Source organism: Takifugu rubripes, chromosome 1, assembly GCF_901000725.2.
Source record: "Takifugu rubripes chromosome 1, fTakRub1.2, whole genome shotgun sequence".
Lineage (NCBI taxonomy): Eukaryota > Metazoa > Chordata > Actinopteri > Tetraodontiformes > Tetraodontidae > Takifugu > Takifugu rubripes.
In genome coordinates, this window is record NC_042285.1 from 18,011,859 (window position 1) to 18,030,221 (window position 18,363).

The 18,363-nt window shown below is 45.3% G+C and overlaps 1 protein-coding gene across 1 annotated transcript in view; it reads right to left on the reverse strand.

Moving 5' to 3' along the window:
• Positions 1-18,363, reverse strand: part of igsf3 (immunoglobulin superfamily, member 3) — a 60,848-nt gene that overhangs the window by 2,590 nt on the left and 39,895 nt on the right. Inside the window, exons 4-8 of the mRNA XM_011608997.2 lie at positions 17,512-17,898; positions 14,819-15,226; positions 12,265-12,690; positions 2,263-2,673; positions 63-506 (exon numbers count right to left, since the gene is read on the reverse strand). Of these exons, the coding sequence (XP_011607299.1) occupies positions 63-506; positions 2,263-2,673; positions 12,265-12,690; positions 14,819-15,226; positions 17,512-17,898 (2,076 nt within the window). The remainder of the gene's footprint in view (positions 1-62; positions 507-2,262; positions 2,674-12,264; positions 12,691-14,818; positions 15,227-17,511; positions 17,899-18,363) is intronic.

The following is an 18,363-nucleotide window of genomic DNA, read 5'->3' on the forward strand; positions in this document are numbered from 1 at the left end:
TGTGGCTTTAGCACATGGTCAGCGACAGCGTGGACAGATGTTCAACGCGTCCTGGACTTTACCTTGTTGCAGCACGTTGACGATTGTGAACCCAGAGTCGTTGAAGGTCAGACGGTACCAGGCGCTGCGGGGGTTGAGCAGCCACTCCTCCACATGGCAATAGTATCGGCCGGCGTCCGACAGACGAGCGCCGCGAATGGTCAGACTGTACTGGTCAGAGGCCATCCGCTCAAACTGCAGGCGGGACTTCAGCGCCGAGCCCTCTCTGGGGTTGCAGTTCCCATTCCCGAAAACGGCATCGTGCCCGATGGAGAAAACGCACTCCTGCTTCCTGTTTCCGTCGGCCGGCTGGTCGTCGTCCACGTTCTCCGAACGATCCACGTACCAGGACACAGAGAAGCGGGAGTCTCGGGAGGACTGGGAGGGAATGCTGCAGCCCAGCTTGACCGAGTCGGACTCTTCCACGGTCACATTTGACTCCGTTTCTTCCACCTGCAGTCGAACCTCTGCCAGATGTAAAGAAATAAACTCTCATAAGACATCAGAAGCACGAAGGTACCAGTTAATATACAGCAGGAGACACGAGGGCTTAAAGAACAATAAGTATCACTGCTTGGCCTCATGGGTGAGGCGCTTTATTGAATTACACTGGCTGCAATATAAGTGTTAAAAATAGAAACACATGCTGCGTATTTGCTTGGATACAGTTGGGAGAGAATGATCCTATTACCACCCAGAACCAGGGGAAAATTAGATTCAAAGATAATGTCGACCCTCATCAATTCGCCCCAAACAGAAATACAGACATTTGGAGACATCAGATTTTATAATAGTTTGAATAAACATGTCAAAGCACACATTTGAATAGTTAGTTCTATTTTTAAGATTCAGAAAATAAAGATCACACGACTAAAAATAGAACTTGTTTAACGGGGACACCGAAATTTAAAAATATATGCAAGGAAAAATAAATAACGGAGTTGCCGTTGGCGACCACCAGTCTTCCAGCTTTCTAGTAAAGATAGAGCCCCCCCAAAGCTACTGTGTCTAGATGCTGCCACCCTTCAGGGGTGGTGGTACAATGACCCAGTTTGACTCCAGATGAAAAAGAGAAAAGTGAGATGAAGACATGGCTTAAACACAGCTTGGAACAGTGTTCCAGTTACAGCAGGATGAATAAATGTAATGATAAGTGCTGGCATCCCTACTCTGGATGAATTCCAGCATATGCATGATTTAAAAATGCTTAATTAATAAAAACCATGCTAATGTTAGCTTATTAGGCTGTTTGTGCAAGATTAACTACGCAATAAAGGAAAATCGTGTTTTTTTTTTTTTTTTTTTAACAAACCCCTGCAGATATACTTGAGCCAACTTTACTTAATCCAAGAAATAAATGCTCACCTACATAAATGAATGAAAGATATATATTATTTGGTTTACGAAAAGAAATTCTCATCAACATGTTCTAGCTGGACAGATGTGGTATTAAGGCTGGAGGGTGAAATGGTTCTCCTTGTAGTAGAACGGTTCTCGCACACGTCGCTGAGATTGATTTATACTAAAACTAGCATGTCAAGGATGAACTGATTGTTAGAGCAGTCAGTTATTCATGCCCAGCCAAGAGAAACACTTCTCAGATTTTCCCTACTATATGGACACCCCGCTGTCAGCAGTGAAATAACATGACTGGATTTATTTCTTCTTGTTTCTTTGTGTCACATGATCTCGTCCTCTGCCTCTCTAGACGGCTAACTGTAGTTAGCAGCTTTAGAGCTACGGATCCCAGTCGTGCAAATGTCACAGCATTGTCACAGTGTTCCGTGCTTCTGCTGGAGAGGGAACGACCTGCATGCTCTTAATGTCTCTGTGAAGTTCTGTGACATTCACACAGGACAGTGAGCTGCAGCAAATGTGTAACAGCCTTTTCCTCTGGCGCCTTTTAGAAAGAGGCCAATGTGAGCCGAGGGGACATCACACCCGAGACGTGAAGTGAAACATTAGTGCTTCAAATCCTTCTGCAGACCAGACAGGTGCACGGAAGATTCTTGCCTTCTGGTTAAACATATGGGAGCTGGCATTGACTAAAACCCATCATCTACCACCTGAGCTCTGCTTGGGGCAGATTAAATGATGTGAACATGATGTTCCTGATGCCTTGAGCAGAGCATCTGAGTGGGAAACAAGGAGGAGCAGAAGAGTTCCACTGCTCACCAGCAGGTGTTCCGGCCATGAAAATAAATAAGCACTTTGTGAACTCACCTGGCCGTCTGACTAGAACCTGCGTGAACCCCGAGGTGTCGCGGGAGACTCGATACCAGGCTCCATCTGGGTCACTGAGCCATTCTTCCACCAGGCAGTAGTAGGTGCCAGAATCACTGGCCTCTGCCCTGTTCAGTGTCAGCACGTAGAGTCGCGGCGACAGCCTCTCGGACTGCACTCGGCGCCGCAGCCTCTCTTCGTCCGCGTAGGCGCCGTACTCAAAGGTCCCCGAGCGTTCAATTCGCAGCAGGAGCTCATCTGCCTCCGACCCGGACGTGTGTCTCACATACCACAGCACAGCATGCTGGGAGTCCTGGCTGGTCTGGGCAGAAATGGAGCAGTTGATGCGGACGCGGCTGTCCTCCAGGTACGCCTGCGACTGGTTGGTCTTCTGAACGCGTAGCTTGCTCTCTGCAGAGAATTAGGAGAGAACGGAGAGAGTGAAGACAGACGTTCCTTTGGGGGCACGCAAACGTGAGCGTCGGTGACAGGAACACAGTGCAATTTCTTTTTTGTGACAGACAATCTGTAGCCGAGTTTATTTTTGGTGGCAGCGGGGCAGCAAAAGACAGCGGTGCACCGGTTAAGCAGGTGGAAGAAGACAGGAGGAGGAAGAAGGAAAAGTCGTCTGAATCAAAGCTGAGGGAATCTGAGGTCTATTCTAAAGCAGCGGAAAAGGAGATGAAATACTGAACAGCTGAAACCGCGGGGGGTGGGGGGGTGGGGGGGGATTGAAATTCAAGGGTTGCCGATATAATGAGAAAAAGACAAAAGCAGGGTGGGGGGCAGACCCAAGAAAAGAAAGACAACTGTGTTTGTAAATTCAGGCAAGAACAGACCAAAGTGGGAAGGAGAGAGTGGGGATGACAGAGGAGCCGAGGACCGCCCAGATGCTCCGACATCGGGTTCAGTCAGGTGGGGGCGTAACGGACGAGCTTCCGCTACCAGAAGACGACCACAACCAGAAGAGGACACCACGTTTCATCCAACAAGCCAGCACATTCAACATTTTCCGAGCTGATCCAGATCCAACAACAGGAGCCATTTTACCATTCGCTCAACTCACCTCTGTATAGCTCATAAACGTAAACCTGCAGCATAAAAGCTCTCCCCATTTATGTGTGATCATTAGGTAAAATGATGATTGTCAAACTATGGGGCCTGGCTGGAAATAGACTTTAAATTCCACCCTCGGGGGGTCACCGTCTTTTGCTGACATCGTTCTTATTCATTTAAATATTTGAAATTCAGAAAGGAAATCCAGCCCTGATTAGTCATGCACAGTGAATTTCCAGGCGGGTGTTATTCAGGCGCATGTAATTGGAAATTTTGATTTGGTAAACAGTGGCCCGGCACTGAAAGGCTCGGCAGCTTTAACCGAAGGAATGACTTTTTAAACGGCAGAATCTTCTAGCCTCCAGTGAATCCTTTGGCCTTGGCTCTAAACATACAGAAAATATATCATTTAGGATGTGGAGTTAGTTCAGGAGTTGTTGCATCACTTGTAAACAGACAGATCATATTTACACTTTAAAATATCAAAGTTAAGAATATAACAATCCAATCAATAACTAATTAATTCTATTTGAAGCTTCTGAAATACCATCTACAGTACCTTTGATTTAATGTTGTCCTGAACCTTTGAATCTCTCATGGGAATTTACAACCCACTGACTGCCGGGGGTCACAGCCAGCAGAGCCCCCACTTACCCAGCGATGCTTGTGCACGTCTAAACAACACAGGTTTGTGCTTCTGCATATTTGCACCGTGCAGAGATTGTGCACATGTTTGGGAGCAAAAATTTAGGGCTACAAGGCAGCAATTTTGTGCAGCAGCACTTGAAGCTAGCATCTCAAATTAATCGTCATCATTGCTACCTCTGGAGGCTTCAACGACGCTTGGGTGGAAACTTGACAATCTCCCAAACCGGAATTACTGCAAAGCCCTGCTGAATCCTGGCAATCTTTTTCTTTTTTTTCCCATGAATCACCGCCGAACCTCCTGATGTGGAACCATGCAGGATTGGATTGGCACAAGATGGAGAAATTCTGCTGCTGCCATTTGAAGTTGGAATTTGAAAAAAAAAAAAAAAAAAAATACAGCTGAAAGCTTGTTGCCTTACATCACTGTTTACAGAAATGCCTTTTCAATGCTGGAGTAGGCTTACTATTCAAACCCTATTTAGAACCATCAAAAGTTATTATAAGCAGCCACTCTCTCAGGCAGAGGCAGTGCGACTATTAAAACTGAAGCGGAATGAGCATCAATATGTAGCGAGTAAAGAATAAATGAAAATGATGTCCTTTGAAGTCCTGAAGCAACCTAAACGTCTCCCTAGAGACTTGCAGTGTTTCTATACGATCCGAGCTTCGCGCGCCAGCGTGTCACATCTTTGTGGGTCCGTTCTCTCAGGAGACAAGGCGGCACGTTAACCCAGAGCCTCTGCTGACACGGGTAGAAGAAAACATGCTAAAAAATATTCTATGTGATGCGCGCACAATGCAGTTTGTTAGCATGTTCACTATTGATGAGGGCAAGAGCGCGGCGATGCAGTCAGATCCTACGGCGCTAACAAGGCCGCCCTCGTGTGCGTGCCAGAGAGGCGCGGCCTTGTGCGCCATCAATATATATTTAAAATTGGGATCACGTGTTCTGTGCTGCTGTGTTTCTTTAATGAGCCTCAAGGGTGTAGCCATGAATAAAAAGACAAATCCATAATTGGAAACACTTCAGTGCATTAGTTAATGTGCCACTCAAACCTGACCTGAGTAAAAATTGTAAGTGGAGGCTCATTATAACTACTATCTTTCAACTTAAAGTGTTTAACTGATTTTGCACATAAAAAAAAAACAGGCAAAAGAAACTTCTCCCCCACCTCACCTGCTCCTGATGATGTACAACCCTCTGTGCACTAACGCTGCAGCTATATCTGGCTACATCTGAGGAGCTCGCTAATCTCATCTCCCACTCAAAGAAAAGAGGAAAATCTCATTTCAAGGCACGATTAAATTAGGGAGAAATTAAAGCCAGATTCTTGGTCTGCAAAATGTGTTTTAAAATATTTTATGGGGCAGGATAGAGACAGCCTACGAGCTGCATCCGGACAGATCGTCTGGTTCAGACAACTGAAACGCCTGTGTGTCAGCAGCATGTGGTGCACACAGACCCGCGCAGGGCATTTACTAATTGGCTCAATGAACCCTCATCTCATTCCCTTCCTGTGTGCGCCCAATTTGTCTTGTTTAATAGCTTACAGGAAGAAAACCAAGCTGAGACAGAGCTGTCTTTTCGCTCCTATTTATCATTTGGGGGACAAACGCTGGTCTTTTGATGAGAAAGAAAGTTCTGTCAGTCTTTACTTACCACGATGCTCACAATTGCTTTGACAGTGTTAATCAAACGTGATCCTTTCTTCTACAGAGGAAATTCAACTCATTTTCTGTCTCAGTTTTATGCTGCATCATTTAATAAAAGCCTCTCACCTCTCTCATTTCTTTTTCATCGCAACCTTTGTTTAGATCAGTTAGCACAAGATCTACATCTCTGCTGATCAGACCGCCTAATAACCTCACATTAATATAAAAATTAATGTGAAGCCTCACCTGTGGGCTCATGAATATTAATAAAACTTAAGTGAACTGCACAAAGCAAAGGTGCTGGTGGGTCTCTGGCTAACGTTTTGGCTCTTTTTAAATATACTCTAATAGCCTCTTAATGAACACTGAGCTGACAACTTAGCCAAAAGGGCCTTAGATATTAAGCTTATTTGTAGGAGGTCGGAGAGTATCGGAAAGAGAGATATAGAGAGATGACAGGAAAGAATTAAAGTAGAAAAGGTACTTGAGAAAAGCAGTACACGTTACTGAACTTAGCAGATAATCACAGGTAGAGACAGAAAGAGAGAGAGCGAGTGTGGAGAGGGAGGGACAAAGCCAGAAGATGAGAGAGATGTAAAAGACTGAAAGTGTGAACATGCTCCTGAGGGGATTTCAAAAAGCAGCAGGCAGTCTCTCAAGCTCAACTCCAGAGGAGTTACAGCTTTAATGGCTGCTTGCTCCTCCTTTAGCTTTAGCATCAGCGCAGCCACGGGCAAATCCATGTCCAGGACCTCAAGCATGTCAGGACTGAAGGCTTTAGACACGCACTGATCCCCTGCAGAACAGTTTGCTTTGCTTTGCTGCTCCCCACAAATGATGCTTTACATCCCACGCCTGCTTGGACCTCTGCCACAGGGGGCAGAGATCAGAAGCAGCTGGCAGTCAGAGGCGATGAGCAATGGGTTCCTCTGACTGAAAGTAGCTCCACGGCTGAACTGGGAGCCTAATTTCTATGCTAATAAGTCTGTGAAATGTCTATGATCCCATTGTGTCAGAGGGGTATTACCACTGCTCATTCTCCCCCTTTCTAGTTTCCACTACAATATCATTAGGACCAGGCTAATTATGATGATCTGAGCAGGGCTGGACCCCGAACACATCCAGACAGATCCATACTCACAGCAAGTGATCTCACACAGTATCTCACAGCAAAGCGAGGCCAGGAAGCCAAACCTTAATTTAAATACGCATAAAATATGTACATTACATTCATTAAAACAACACCCGTGGCTTGAGTTTGTGTGGACCTCTGTACTGTGAGTGTGTTTGCGCACGCACGCATGCATGCGTGTGCGTAGGAGCATTTCCTGCCCTAATATTATTAGCCACTGATTTACATGGGAGACAACAGCACTGTAGCTAGCTGAGTTACGACTTCAATTACGGCGGGTGCACTCCAACACACACACATGAACAAGCACACACAGTGCGCCTGCCCGCTTGCCCACCTACACACACACACACACACACACACGCACACACACACACACACGCACTTCCAGGTGCTTAAGCGAGTTGGAGGGACGCAACACAGAAAATTTCATTGTGTCTGCAGATTTAGCTGGACAGGGAAATGAGTCCTAGATTGGATTGGATTTGACAGAAAAAATGTGCCCATGCTGGTGCATTAGAGAGTGTGTGAGGACTGACTCCTGTGAGGAGGAGACACAGGGAGGAGGCCTGACCTTGAATGTCTCAAACGGGCATGACTAATCAAAGGACTTTCATGAAATTATTTTCTATTTTCGGGCACTGCGCTAAGGCTCTTCATTTGTCACCTGCATTGCCCATTATAGCCCCGTGTCGAGCAGATTATTTGTAGGTGTTTCTGTTATATAAACCTTAGGAGAGATGGACTGTGTTGCACAGCAAGGTTGCAATATTGCCATTATTTCTGATCCAAGGAGATTTAAGAAGTAACTGTATTTTGGAGTAAATATAATGAATTAAATTATGAGGCGGAGTAAAGCAGGGAATTATAAAATATTGAAAACTCACAGGAGTGAGGAAGAAACTGGGGGCGTGCAGAAGGAAACATGCAGCTAAGTGCGAGTGAAGGGGAGAGGAGACATTAAAAGAGACTTATGGGGAGAGTGAAAACAGACCATAGAAAGAGTGAGACGCAGCGGAAGTGAGAAAGGATATCATATGTGTGATAGCCCGGGAGTTAATGAAGACGGACAGCTCAAATCCATGTTCGGATAAGCTGGAATCTCCAATCACCCCGCTGATACCACAGCTATCAATAATAGCTGGGTGGCAAGTGCCTAGCTGGCTTGAAAGGAGAGCACTTGCAGCATCTGTTAGTGCCAGCTCATATTAAATGGGAATGCACCCTTAAGAGCTATCAGAGAGACACGGAGATGAGGAAGGAGGAGATAAAACTGGAGCCTCAAAGTAAAACCAGAGCAAACGAAGTGGGATAAGAATAAGCAAAGAAATCCGTTGTTCTTTTCCTGTGAAGTGTGATCCTGTGAGTGAAAGGTAGCCAGGCGAGCGTAGGTGTGCGAGGCACGATGAGATGAAAGTAAGTGGGCCAGCCCCCGCCTTCTCCTCCATCATCGCCATCATTCCCGCTCAGCCAATAACCAGACGGTGCTAATATCTCATTCTCTCTGCCAGACGCGCACACGCAAGCGTGCACAAACCCAAGTGATGAGAAAACGTATTGAAGTCCCAAAACGATCATTAATCTAAACTCCGGTTCCATTAGGGAAGATTCTGTATAATTAGTTTTGTGTAGTTTCCCTGTGTGTAGGCACACGCAGGCATGTCTCTCTCTGTGTGTGTGTATGAGTGTGTGTGTGTGTTTCAGGTTCAGTTATGAACAGATGATATTAGATTGTGTCGCAGAGATGGAGGCTTCCCTGGTGATCTGCCATGCTGAACATGTGTTTGCCATTATTGCATTTCAGGATAGGAAAACTCAATCAGGTGAAATCTAATATTAGGGTATGTTGAGAGGTAAAACTTCTGTTTATCTTTTTGGGCCGTGTTTGTGGAAACACTCTGCCACAAGCTAACGCCGCAGTGAGTTCCTCCCTAAGGTTATTACACTGTAAACCAGCCTGACGTGGCTCCATGTTCTTCGGTGTACACAGGTGCATCCAGAAGCGTCTGGTAGTAAACACAAACTGCTGGGCTCTACGCGTCCCCTGTGTTTGGGTGTGTGAAAAGTGAGCCTGCAGGCGGGGTGGTGAACTACTCGGGCACGATCCCATGAGACACATGCGATCCCGGGCAGGATGGGGCCTGGAATGGTTTACAGGCACCTTGATGGCTGCGGGGGGACCAGAGCACGTCGCGCTGGCTACTGAGTACCAATTTTTTTTGTTTTATTTTGGGGACTTCGGCTTTTATCTTCCTCCAGCTGATCTAAAATGCATGGGTGTTGGATCAAGGGCCACTTCTGATGTTAGATTTCTCTCCCTGCTTTTGAAGTTCCACAATGATTTAATGAGGAGCGCCATTTCAAGTTTGCAAATCTTCTCCAGTTAAGGCACACATATTATTATATTAGATGCAAGATGGTGCTCAGAGACTTTCAGACAGCTGAGGTAAACAGTCTGGCTGTTGTGTCGCTAGATATCAGGGGGTGAAGTGGGCTCTTGCATCTGCATCGTAAGCACAAAAAGCTCTCAGAAGCACATCGCTACAACCAGTGCATGTGGGAATATGCATACAAGAATGTATGCGCACCAGTGACAGCTGCTGGAATTTCAAAGACGGAAGCTCATTCAGCCTCAATAGAACTTAGACCAGACCCAGATCAGACCACATGACCTTCTTCCACTGCTCCAGAGGCCCATCTTTATGCTCCCTAGCAAATTGAAGCCTCAGTGGTTAGTGGTTTCCTTAAGGCTTTACAGCAATTCAGTCCCTTGAGTTCCCTTTACATTGTGCATATGGAAATGCTCTTACTTTCACCATGAAACACCACCATGACTCCTGTTGTTTTCCTACGATTTGAGTTCACAAACAGTTTATGTGAACTGTTTTTTCTGCCCACATTTCTTCCTTGAAGACGACGGTTCCCCACTGTCCGTTCAGTTTTTAATAATCAGTTTTATATCAGATTCTTTTTGTTCATTTTTTCTCTGCTTTTTTCTCTGGTTGTTTCAGAAGTAAGAAGCTACTTATTGCTTCATGGTTCAATAACTTCTCCTGCTCAAGAAAATGATCTGTGACCCTGTCATTCCCTATTTCCCTCTTTCCAAGGCGTGGACCAATATCCTCTCATGGGCCAGCAGACCTGTCAATCTTGATCGATTGTGTTGCTGGTGAAAAACTTGGTATCATAATTACTAACGCACGCCATATTGGGCGGCGTGCTGCCTGCCTTGCTGCTACAGCGTAATTTAATAAACACAGCCATATTGTATATTGTACCGAAGGACGGAAACATGGATTTGTTTTATTTACACTGTATTACAATGGAAATGGAATAATTTGCCAAATATAGATGCAGGTGCATTTTGTATCTTGTCTCACTAGATCTGAGGCCTGAGCTTGTAGCAGGAAATGCTGTGTATGGTTCAAAATCACCGTCACTCAGCATCCAGGCCAGTCGAGGCCAGCCCACTGCTCCATTCAGCCCCAGAGACACTGAGCGTCCCGGGACAGGAGAAAACCCTGGCATTTATCCCTTGACTGTCGAGTTTCAAGGCAACGAAAAATCGTTTCCCCACAGCCCCAGGAAGTGGCGAGACTTGCTTCTACGGGCAAACGTATTGATGCGACCAGAATGACTGAGAAGTTGAGCAAATAAATTGAGTCACTCGACTTGTGATCAGACGCCCAACTCATCTTTGAGATGAATGTTTTCTAACGCAGTTGCAGTCCGTTAAATGTCAACAGTAGATATTTGACCATTTAATTTTCGAAATTTTACGGGACCCTGAGCTTCCGTTGAAGTCGCCACTGATATGCAAACATAATGTTGGTGAGGCAGCTCAAACATATAGCAGCTACCTAAAGAAACCTGATGTGAATTCCATCAATTATGAATCCGCTCAGATGTTGTGCATGTGCTCATGCCTCATTGCACACAGTCCCACGTTAGCGACATGAAATAAATATTGTGGCTACTCATTTAGCCAGGAGTGCTTAACATTTAGGGTAAAGCAGATGGAAGAGAGGAGGGGGAGGCGGAGTTGGATGTCCTACATTCTGACAAATGAATCATTGCCTTAAATCAAGGTCTGACTGGACATACTTTAAAAAAGAGAGGAGACAAACAACACAGCATGACCAGGGCCCGAGCCTGAGCCAGAGCCAGGCCTTGGCTGCCTCAAAAAAGATAATTATTCATTCACCTTCCCCCGTGAGGATGTGTTCTTACACATGGCGCATGCCCACAGCTATGGTTACCGCTTGAAATTATATCTGCGGCTAATCACATTGTCATGGTGATGAAGAAGCAAACAACCTAGGAGCAGGAGACAGTTTTTTATTCCCCTGCAAACAGGATGAGTTGTTTTTGCTTTTTTGAGTGGGCATAAGCAACTGAGCCAAAGTCCACATTAGAGCTGAAGGTAAACAAGCGGTAAAAGAGGGAGGAGGTTTCAAATCAGCCCCCGAAGGCTCTGGAGATGGCATTTGTTCTGCACGAATGCTTAAGGTCGCAGCACTTTCAGTCAAGCAAGCAAAACACCGTCACTGAGCTGTCGTCTCTGCGTGCCAGTACGCCAACTCTGAAACATCAGTGTGTTTTGGGCGTCTGAATCAGTAGTTTTTACACTGTACACACTGCTACATGTTACTAACTCACTTTAAATGGTCTATTGATCGCCTAAGTCCAGCTTCAAAGTCAATACAGCATCTGGATTTACTCTCACCTTTAAATGGAGGCAAGCTGCAGGCAGGCAAAAGCACAGGTGTGTATGTGTCTATTCATGTGCAGCTCAAGGCTGCAAATATAACATCACAGACGAACATTTCAGGGTTTGAAAAAAAAAAAAAACTTCTCTGCCCACCCACAGACCTCGTCCAGATATGGATCCACCCTGTAGATAAAGCGCCGCGACGCTTTGCTGCGCAGGTTTAAAGGCCAGGTGGCAATTTCTTTTTTTAATTAGCTGGATCAATATTTTCCTCTGGCACCTTCACTGAATGAATAAAATGTTGGTGCTTTTGAGATAAACTGCAGGGACCTAAATTAAGAGGACACTTGTGTGTTTGAGTGTATGTGTTCAGCTCGTGCTTTGGCTTGTCTGTGTCTGGGTGTTTTTTGTTTTTTTTCTATGTGTGGAGAATAAAGAAATGGAGGGAATGAAACATAAAGAAACATTAAGGGTGATGCAGAGGGAATGTTGCCGCTACAGAGGGAAAAAAGAGGTTCAAGGACAGATTGCTCATGCTCTTAACCCCACCCTCCACCATTTGCTTCCTTTTCTTCTACCATTTTTACTCTGGTTTTACTTCCTGTGGGATATTTAGCAATCCATTCAGTGCCCCATTAAGAGACCTCACCCTGATCCCTCACACTCTCAGCCACTCCCAGAGACACACACACACACGGACCCCACACACACACAACCAATTAGTGGCTAGACAGAGACTAAGTGCAATTAGATCTTGCAGAAATCCATGCTTGTGTCTGCCTGCTCTGACAGGCGATGTTACCTGGCTGTATAACACTGATGCCCAGCAAGTTGGAGGTGCGATTGGCCACTCTGCTCCAGCTGTTGTCATAGTTCCTCCTCCATAAGACGGCGGTGCACTGGTACTTGCCAGCTTCGCGGCGTCCCGCTCGGGTCACCGACAAGCGAAAATTGGTGTTGGAGTGGGAGCGGTCGACTGTGGTGCGGGTACCCAGGCCCAGCAGCTGCTCCCCCCACTGTAGCGTTCCCTCACGTGTGAAAGTGACCAGGTCTTTGAACTCTCCCTGGTCCTCGCCGTCAGCGTCCATGCTCGCCGGCATGAATCGCCAGGTGACTGAGGTGGGTACACGGGGGTTGTGGCGAGGTTTGACCAGGCACAGGAGGTCAAAGGAGTCACCAAAGGTAACTGACGGTGTGCGTGATGATGCTGACACCATGAAGGAAGATTCTGCATGTTGGGGGAGAAGAAACAGAGAGGAACAAACATTTGATCGTGCATCCTTCAAACACAATGATAATGCTGCTGTGCTGGGAAAAAAAAAACAATTTTACATGAGCAGCAATAGAATCAATAGAATTCTCATCTTTTACTGTGGGCAAAAAAAACAAACAAATCAAATTTGGCTTCTTCGTTTGCATATGCATATTTGTACCAGACTTCATCTGTGTTTCATCAACAGTTTGTGCATTTGCTTCGAAATGATGTAACACAGAAACCCCAAAGGGGGAGATTTCCTCTAAGCACCGATGTTCGATCCACACCACATTCCTTGCCAAGTCTAAACTATCCTCATTAAGCGTAAAACTCCATATGCACTTGCCAAGGTACAGCAAAACAAGGCAACCAAGAGGGAGAAAGTGGCAGACTAGATAAAAATAAATATTTATTTCCCTTCATGGCCTTTAAAAAAGCTGGCCTACGATCCCTTTTTTTTTTTTTTTTTTTTTTTTTTTTTTTTTTTAATAAAGGTGAATGATGGCTCCAGAATCTGAAAAAATAAAAAATAAAGTGGACTGGAGATATCTTGAAATCAGACTGTTGGCAGACTAAATAGTCTGCCTGCCAGCCCTTCAAGATTCACAGACAGTCATCACTGGTGTCCTTCAAGGTATAGAATCGATGGCTTTCTGTCCTGACTTGGTTGCTGCTGGGACAGCCACTGGGGGTCATAAATCAGTAATAGACAATAACTCTCTCCCTTCAATCCATTTCTCATCTCCCTGCGCCTGTCCTCCATTTATCCACATCACTCTCTACGGTTGCTCGGTAAAAGACAAGAAAAGGCTGTTTTTTCCCCCTCATAATTTCATTTTGTAGTGTATGCAGTACAAACACGTGCGGTTGCCTCAGGGACTATGTGTTTATAGATGTGAGGTGTTTGTGTTTCAACCTACACCCTCAGATGCCCGAAGGACTCTTAAGGTATCAAACATTTGAGTATAAAATCAAGGTTCCTACAGGATCCATTCATCTAACCTCCCTCCCAAAGCTAATCAGTAATCAGGAGGAGCAAGCTATGGACAAACTGATGGTACCCTGACCATTTAATGTCTTCAGCAGTACAACTGAACGATCAATGTAAGTAAACTAGAAAGCCGGAAAGGACAGGGCCTTTACGCTCGGCTGATTTATATAAAACAGAAGCTGCATGTCGATGTGAGAAAAAAGGAGATTTGTTGCAAAAAATGAAACAAAACAGAAAACTAGGTAAAAGACACATTGGCCGTCACAGGACAGCACACACTCTGAAAATCCTTTGATCAACCACCATGGAAGAAAAGGAGTTGTCGAGAAGCCTAACCACGGAGAGACAAGCTGCTTCGGACTTCTTCTCACAGATTTGCATAATGCATCCCTTGTTCCTCAAACTAATGTTTCTGTTGTTGCCTGAACTTAACAAATGGCCACTTAAAAACTGACATCGCTTCTGTGCAGCACTGTGTTGGGAGTTAATCCCTCTGGCTGTGTGTGTGTGTGTGTGTGTGTGTGTGTGTGTGTGTGTGTGTGTGTGTGTGTGTGTGTTTCAGGACAGTGGTCCTCACTGCTCTGCTCCAATGGCTTCTGCAGAGGATGTTCAGCTTAACTCTGTGCTAACAGAGGAGACCTGCGGACTTTGAAACATTGCACTGTATTTCCATTCTCAGAATTCTGAATGATTCAGACCGTCTATGGTGGATATCTCCACCATGCTGGTTGTGATGTGTAGAACAAGTCTGAAGTGTGAGATCAATGCGTTATGGATGAAAGCAACAAACTTTGGTCAGCTGCAGATTGCATTAGAATGAAACTGGCTGAAGACGTCTAACTCTACCACAAATGTACAAAAGCAATTAAATTGGTTGAATTGAGAAATATGACACCATGGGATGATAGGATGTCAATGATTCAGTAAAAAATGCAGTATCGAAATATCATATATATATATACAGTATATATGTATATATCAAGATTTCTTATAAAGTTAAATGTTTCATCTACCAGCAAGTCTGTAGTATACCATACGGAACCTGGTTTTTCAGTCCAATATCAAGTTTAATTATTATTATATCAATCATTATATCAATAAATCACTCACCAACTGTTTTAACAGTGACCGTCTTGTTGACTGACTTTTCTCCAACCTTCTCCCAGTCCAGTTCTGGTTCCGTGCCACTCTGAAGCCATTCAGTAGCCGTGCAGTGGTACTGGCCCTCGTCTCCGGGCACGGTATTATACAGAGACAGCGTGAACGTGTCGCCCTGCACTCTCTCCGCACGAATCTCCCCAAAGCTGGCTCGCTCCCTGTAGGCTGGGCTGTGTGAGACGGTACCGTCTCGGTCCACCGAAGCCACTTCCTGAACCGGCTTCGTCCCCTGTTTGTCCGTCCAGTGCCAGACGACGGAGAGGGGACCGGCTGTGACGTAGACCGAACATGTCAGCTGGATGGCGTCGCCCTCGAAGACCTCCGAGGTGTTGCTGGACAAAGCCACTGTTATGTTGCTCTCTGGAAGGGAAGGGAGAAACTCTGTGACCATTAAAAGACAAAAATGAGGGGAAAACAAATAAACAAGACAACAATCTCCCCCTCTGTTATGAGGAGTAAATCACATTTTGCTTTGTGAAAATTTGCAAACTTTTAAAATGAACATTACAATTTTTACAAATTGTTACTCAAGCAGGTCTGGACTCCAAAAATGTTGTAAAAGCTTTATTTAGCATTTCTTATGAATTAAAGGAAAATGCAGTGTAAATATCAGGCTCCTTGGCCACAACTATCCCCAAAAAGAGTCCCTGAACTGCTGGAGGGACTGATAATGTGGTGGTTTTGTGTCTGCCTACAGGCACATCACTGTGGCAGCCTGTGTGTGAGCCGAGAACCTCTTCCTGTGCCCCGTGTGGCTTGTTGATGAAGTCCATGTGAGAACAGCAAAAAGGCTTCAGAGCGCAGGGCTCAGAGAAGTCTAACCCTTCTTCTGGTCCAATCCTGTGCCTTAGCTCTACTCATCACTTCTTTGTGCATCAAACATCACGGAGCTCCGGTTCATCCCGGGGTCAAGGCTACAATGCTGTGGGGGCGTGGCTAAGGATGAGTGATGGTTAAAATCGGCCCTCAGCATAAAGTTGGCCGTGGTGCTTTCAGCACGCCAGCACTTAACAAGCAGAACCTCTTTGTGAATATGGAATAAAGAGGCTGCTCACTTCTATCCCACTGAAATGAATAAAGGGTAAACCTTTGTCATCCTTTTTCTTTTGGTATTTCACTAAAAGTGCTCCACAGTTCCCCCATATTAAGAAATGAAGGGAGACGTGTCAGACAGTTCTGAAAGTCGATACTCTCACTTTAGTTTCTTTAGAACAGTCTAATTTCAGGACAGTGTTGTCATTTCTTTCATGGTGTTCAGAATGTTTTGCTTACCTATTCCTGCTCGCAAACAAGATTTTACCTTCACAACCCCCTCCCCATCCTCCCACATGCCCTTTCTATAGCCCTGAAAAGAATTTATTGCGATATGGAAGTTCTCTCATGTTCACAAAGGACGTTTTAACTCATTTATCAACACTGATTTGTCAGGTAAGTTTACCGCTATCTTACCTTCCTCTCACCTACTTCCTGCCTCTGATTTACCCACTTTAACGCTTTTTTGCAGCCTCTCACCATTTTCCCCAATTATAGTGAAGAAGGCGCCCTTCACATCTTGTGCCAGTGTTTACCAGAATAAGGGAAGTGAACATGTGAAAACAGTTTGTGCATGAAACCTCCAGCTGGAACTGATGGCTGCTTCATAGATGTTCTCCTCCAATAACCATGGCCATTATCCTGTGTAAACCCTATAAACATCCTTTATGGTGCGTTACACTCTTTTGTTAGAAAAACAAAGGATTCCATTCAGAGGTTCCCAGGAGGCTCCTTCAGGCTCAAGGTACCGGTAATTGTTTGGGGCTGATTTAGCCCGGGGGTGTAGAGTGGTCAGGATAAGGTAGTGCGACTGCGTAGGACTCTGTAGTTATTGTGTTTTATTATGCCGGTACCAACTGACACCACAAACTGTTACAGAACAGGAGTGAAATGATGAGCAAAACAGAACACAAAGTGTTGCACATAGGACTTTCTGAGGCTGCTGCTGCTGCAAACAAGCGGATGGATTAAACCCTGAAAGCTAAGCTCATTTAGCATCATACATTATGCAATTTTTACATCTGAGTTTTAACTAACATTGTGCTTGTTAGATGTGTTGAAAACATGCACACTTCCAAGAAGGAGAAGAGCTACTTGTACAAACTTATACATCTGAGTAGAAAGTTTCTGACACTGGCAAAACCCTGCCAGCCAGTCCAATTTAACCAAAGACAGGAGGTGAAGCATCAGCAGAATATGATCATTTTGCCAGAGGAACCACATCAAGGCTCCTTCAGAGCAGCGGCCTCTCTCAGCTTTTCTTCCTCTTGTTCTTCTAACCTCCTTGAGCACAGACCCCCCTGTTTTATATTATCCTTCGTCACAGTGTTAGTCTATCCGCCAGCTATGCCAGGCAAATAGGAAGGACCATAATCGTACCCGGTCAATCCTTAGCAATCCACTTAAATTGAAAACACATCAGGAATAGGAGTGGTATTATATTCTCCTTTACTCGCAGCTAACAACAGGTTCAGTTATCTTTTGCAGGACACCTTGTTGGAAGAGATAGAAATGTAGAGAGACTAATACTGCTGTGAAAAGCTCATCATTCTTAGTTTCTTTGACAAGTAAGGACACCAATATACTGGATTTATGAGCAGATCATTACTCACTGAGTGGTTGGACGGTGATCTGGACATTGCGCGACCTCTTGCTGCGGTCAATGAAGTCTCCCGTCGGCGTTTTCTCTCTCTCTGTCACGCGACAGATATACTTTCCAGCATCTTTGGAGTGGAGATGCTGCAGTTTCAGCAGGTGCACGTTGGTGCTCTCTTTACGCACCGTCATGTGTCCGGCTGCCTCTCGGGCGACATACTCGGGGCCCAGGATTGGCACGGCACTGGGGCCCACCACGGCCACCGGCGAGCTGCTGAAGACCCACGACACCGAAAAAAACCGCTCTGGAACATTCTGAGCCTCGATGGTGCAGCGAAGCTCCAGCGGCTCACCGGCCGTGAAGGACCGTCGCTCCGTGCTGACCTGGATGCTGAAGTCTCGATCTGAGGAAGATAAACAAAAGAAATCTGGTCAAATATTTGCAATGAATGAAGGAAATCTAAAACATATTGCTGGTTTGTAAGCAAAGAAAATGTTCCTTGAATGCAGCACCATAACTGAGTGGTATTCCAAAAGGAGATTTGTTCTTTAAATGAGGATCTAAAACCGGAGTAATGTCTAAATGTGGACCGCAGTTGAAACGCCTGGAAAGCAGCGCTGCCAGGGTTTATTTATACACACACCAAGATACTGAACCAGTTTGGTGATTAAGACAAAAAGTGAGAAATTCAAGGAGGTGGAGTCGGGAAAAGCAAAAACAGAGGGGTTAAAGGTCACCATACATCACTCTGGCAAGATGCTGATCTTTCAGAGAGCTTTGCCCTTCCTGGTTTCACCTCTGGAATAATAAAAAAACACACCTAATTAAAATTCTTTTCAGCAGTCAAAAGGAGCTCTGCTCCACCTCC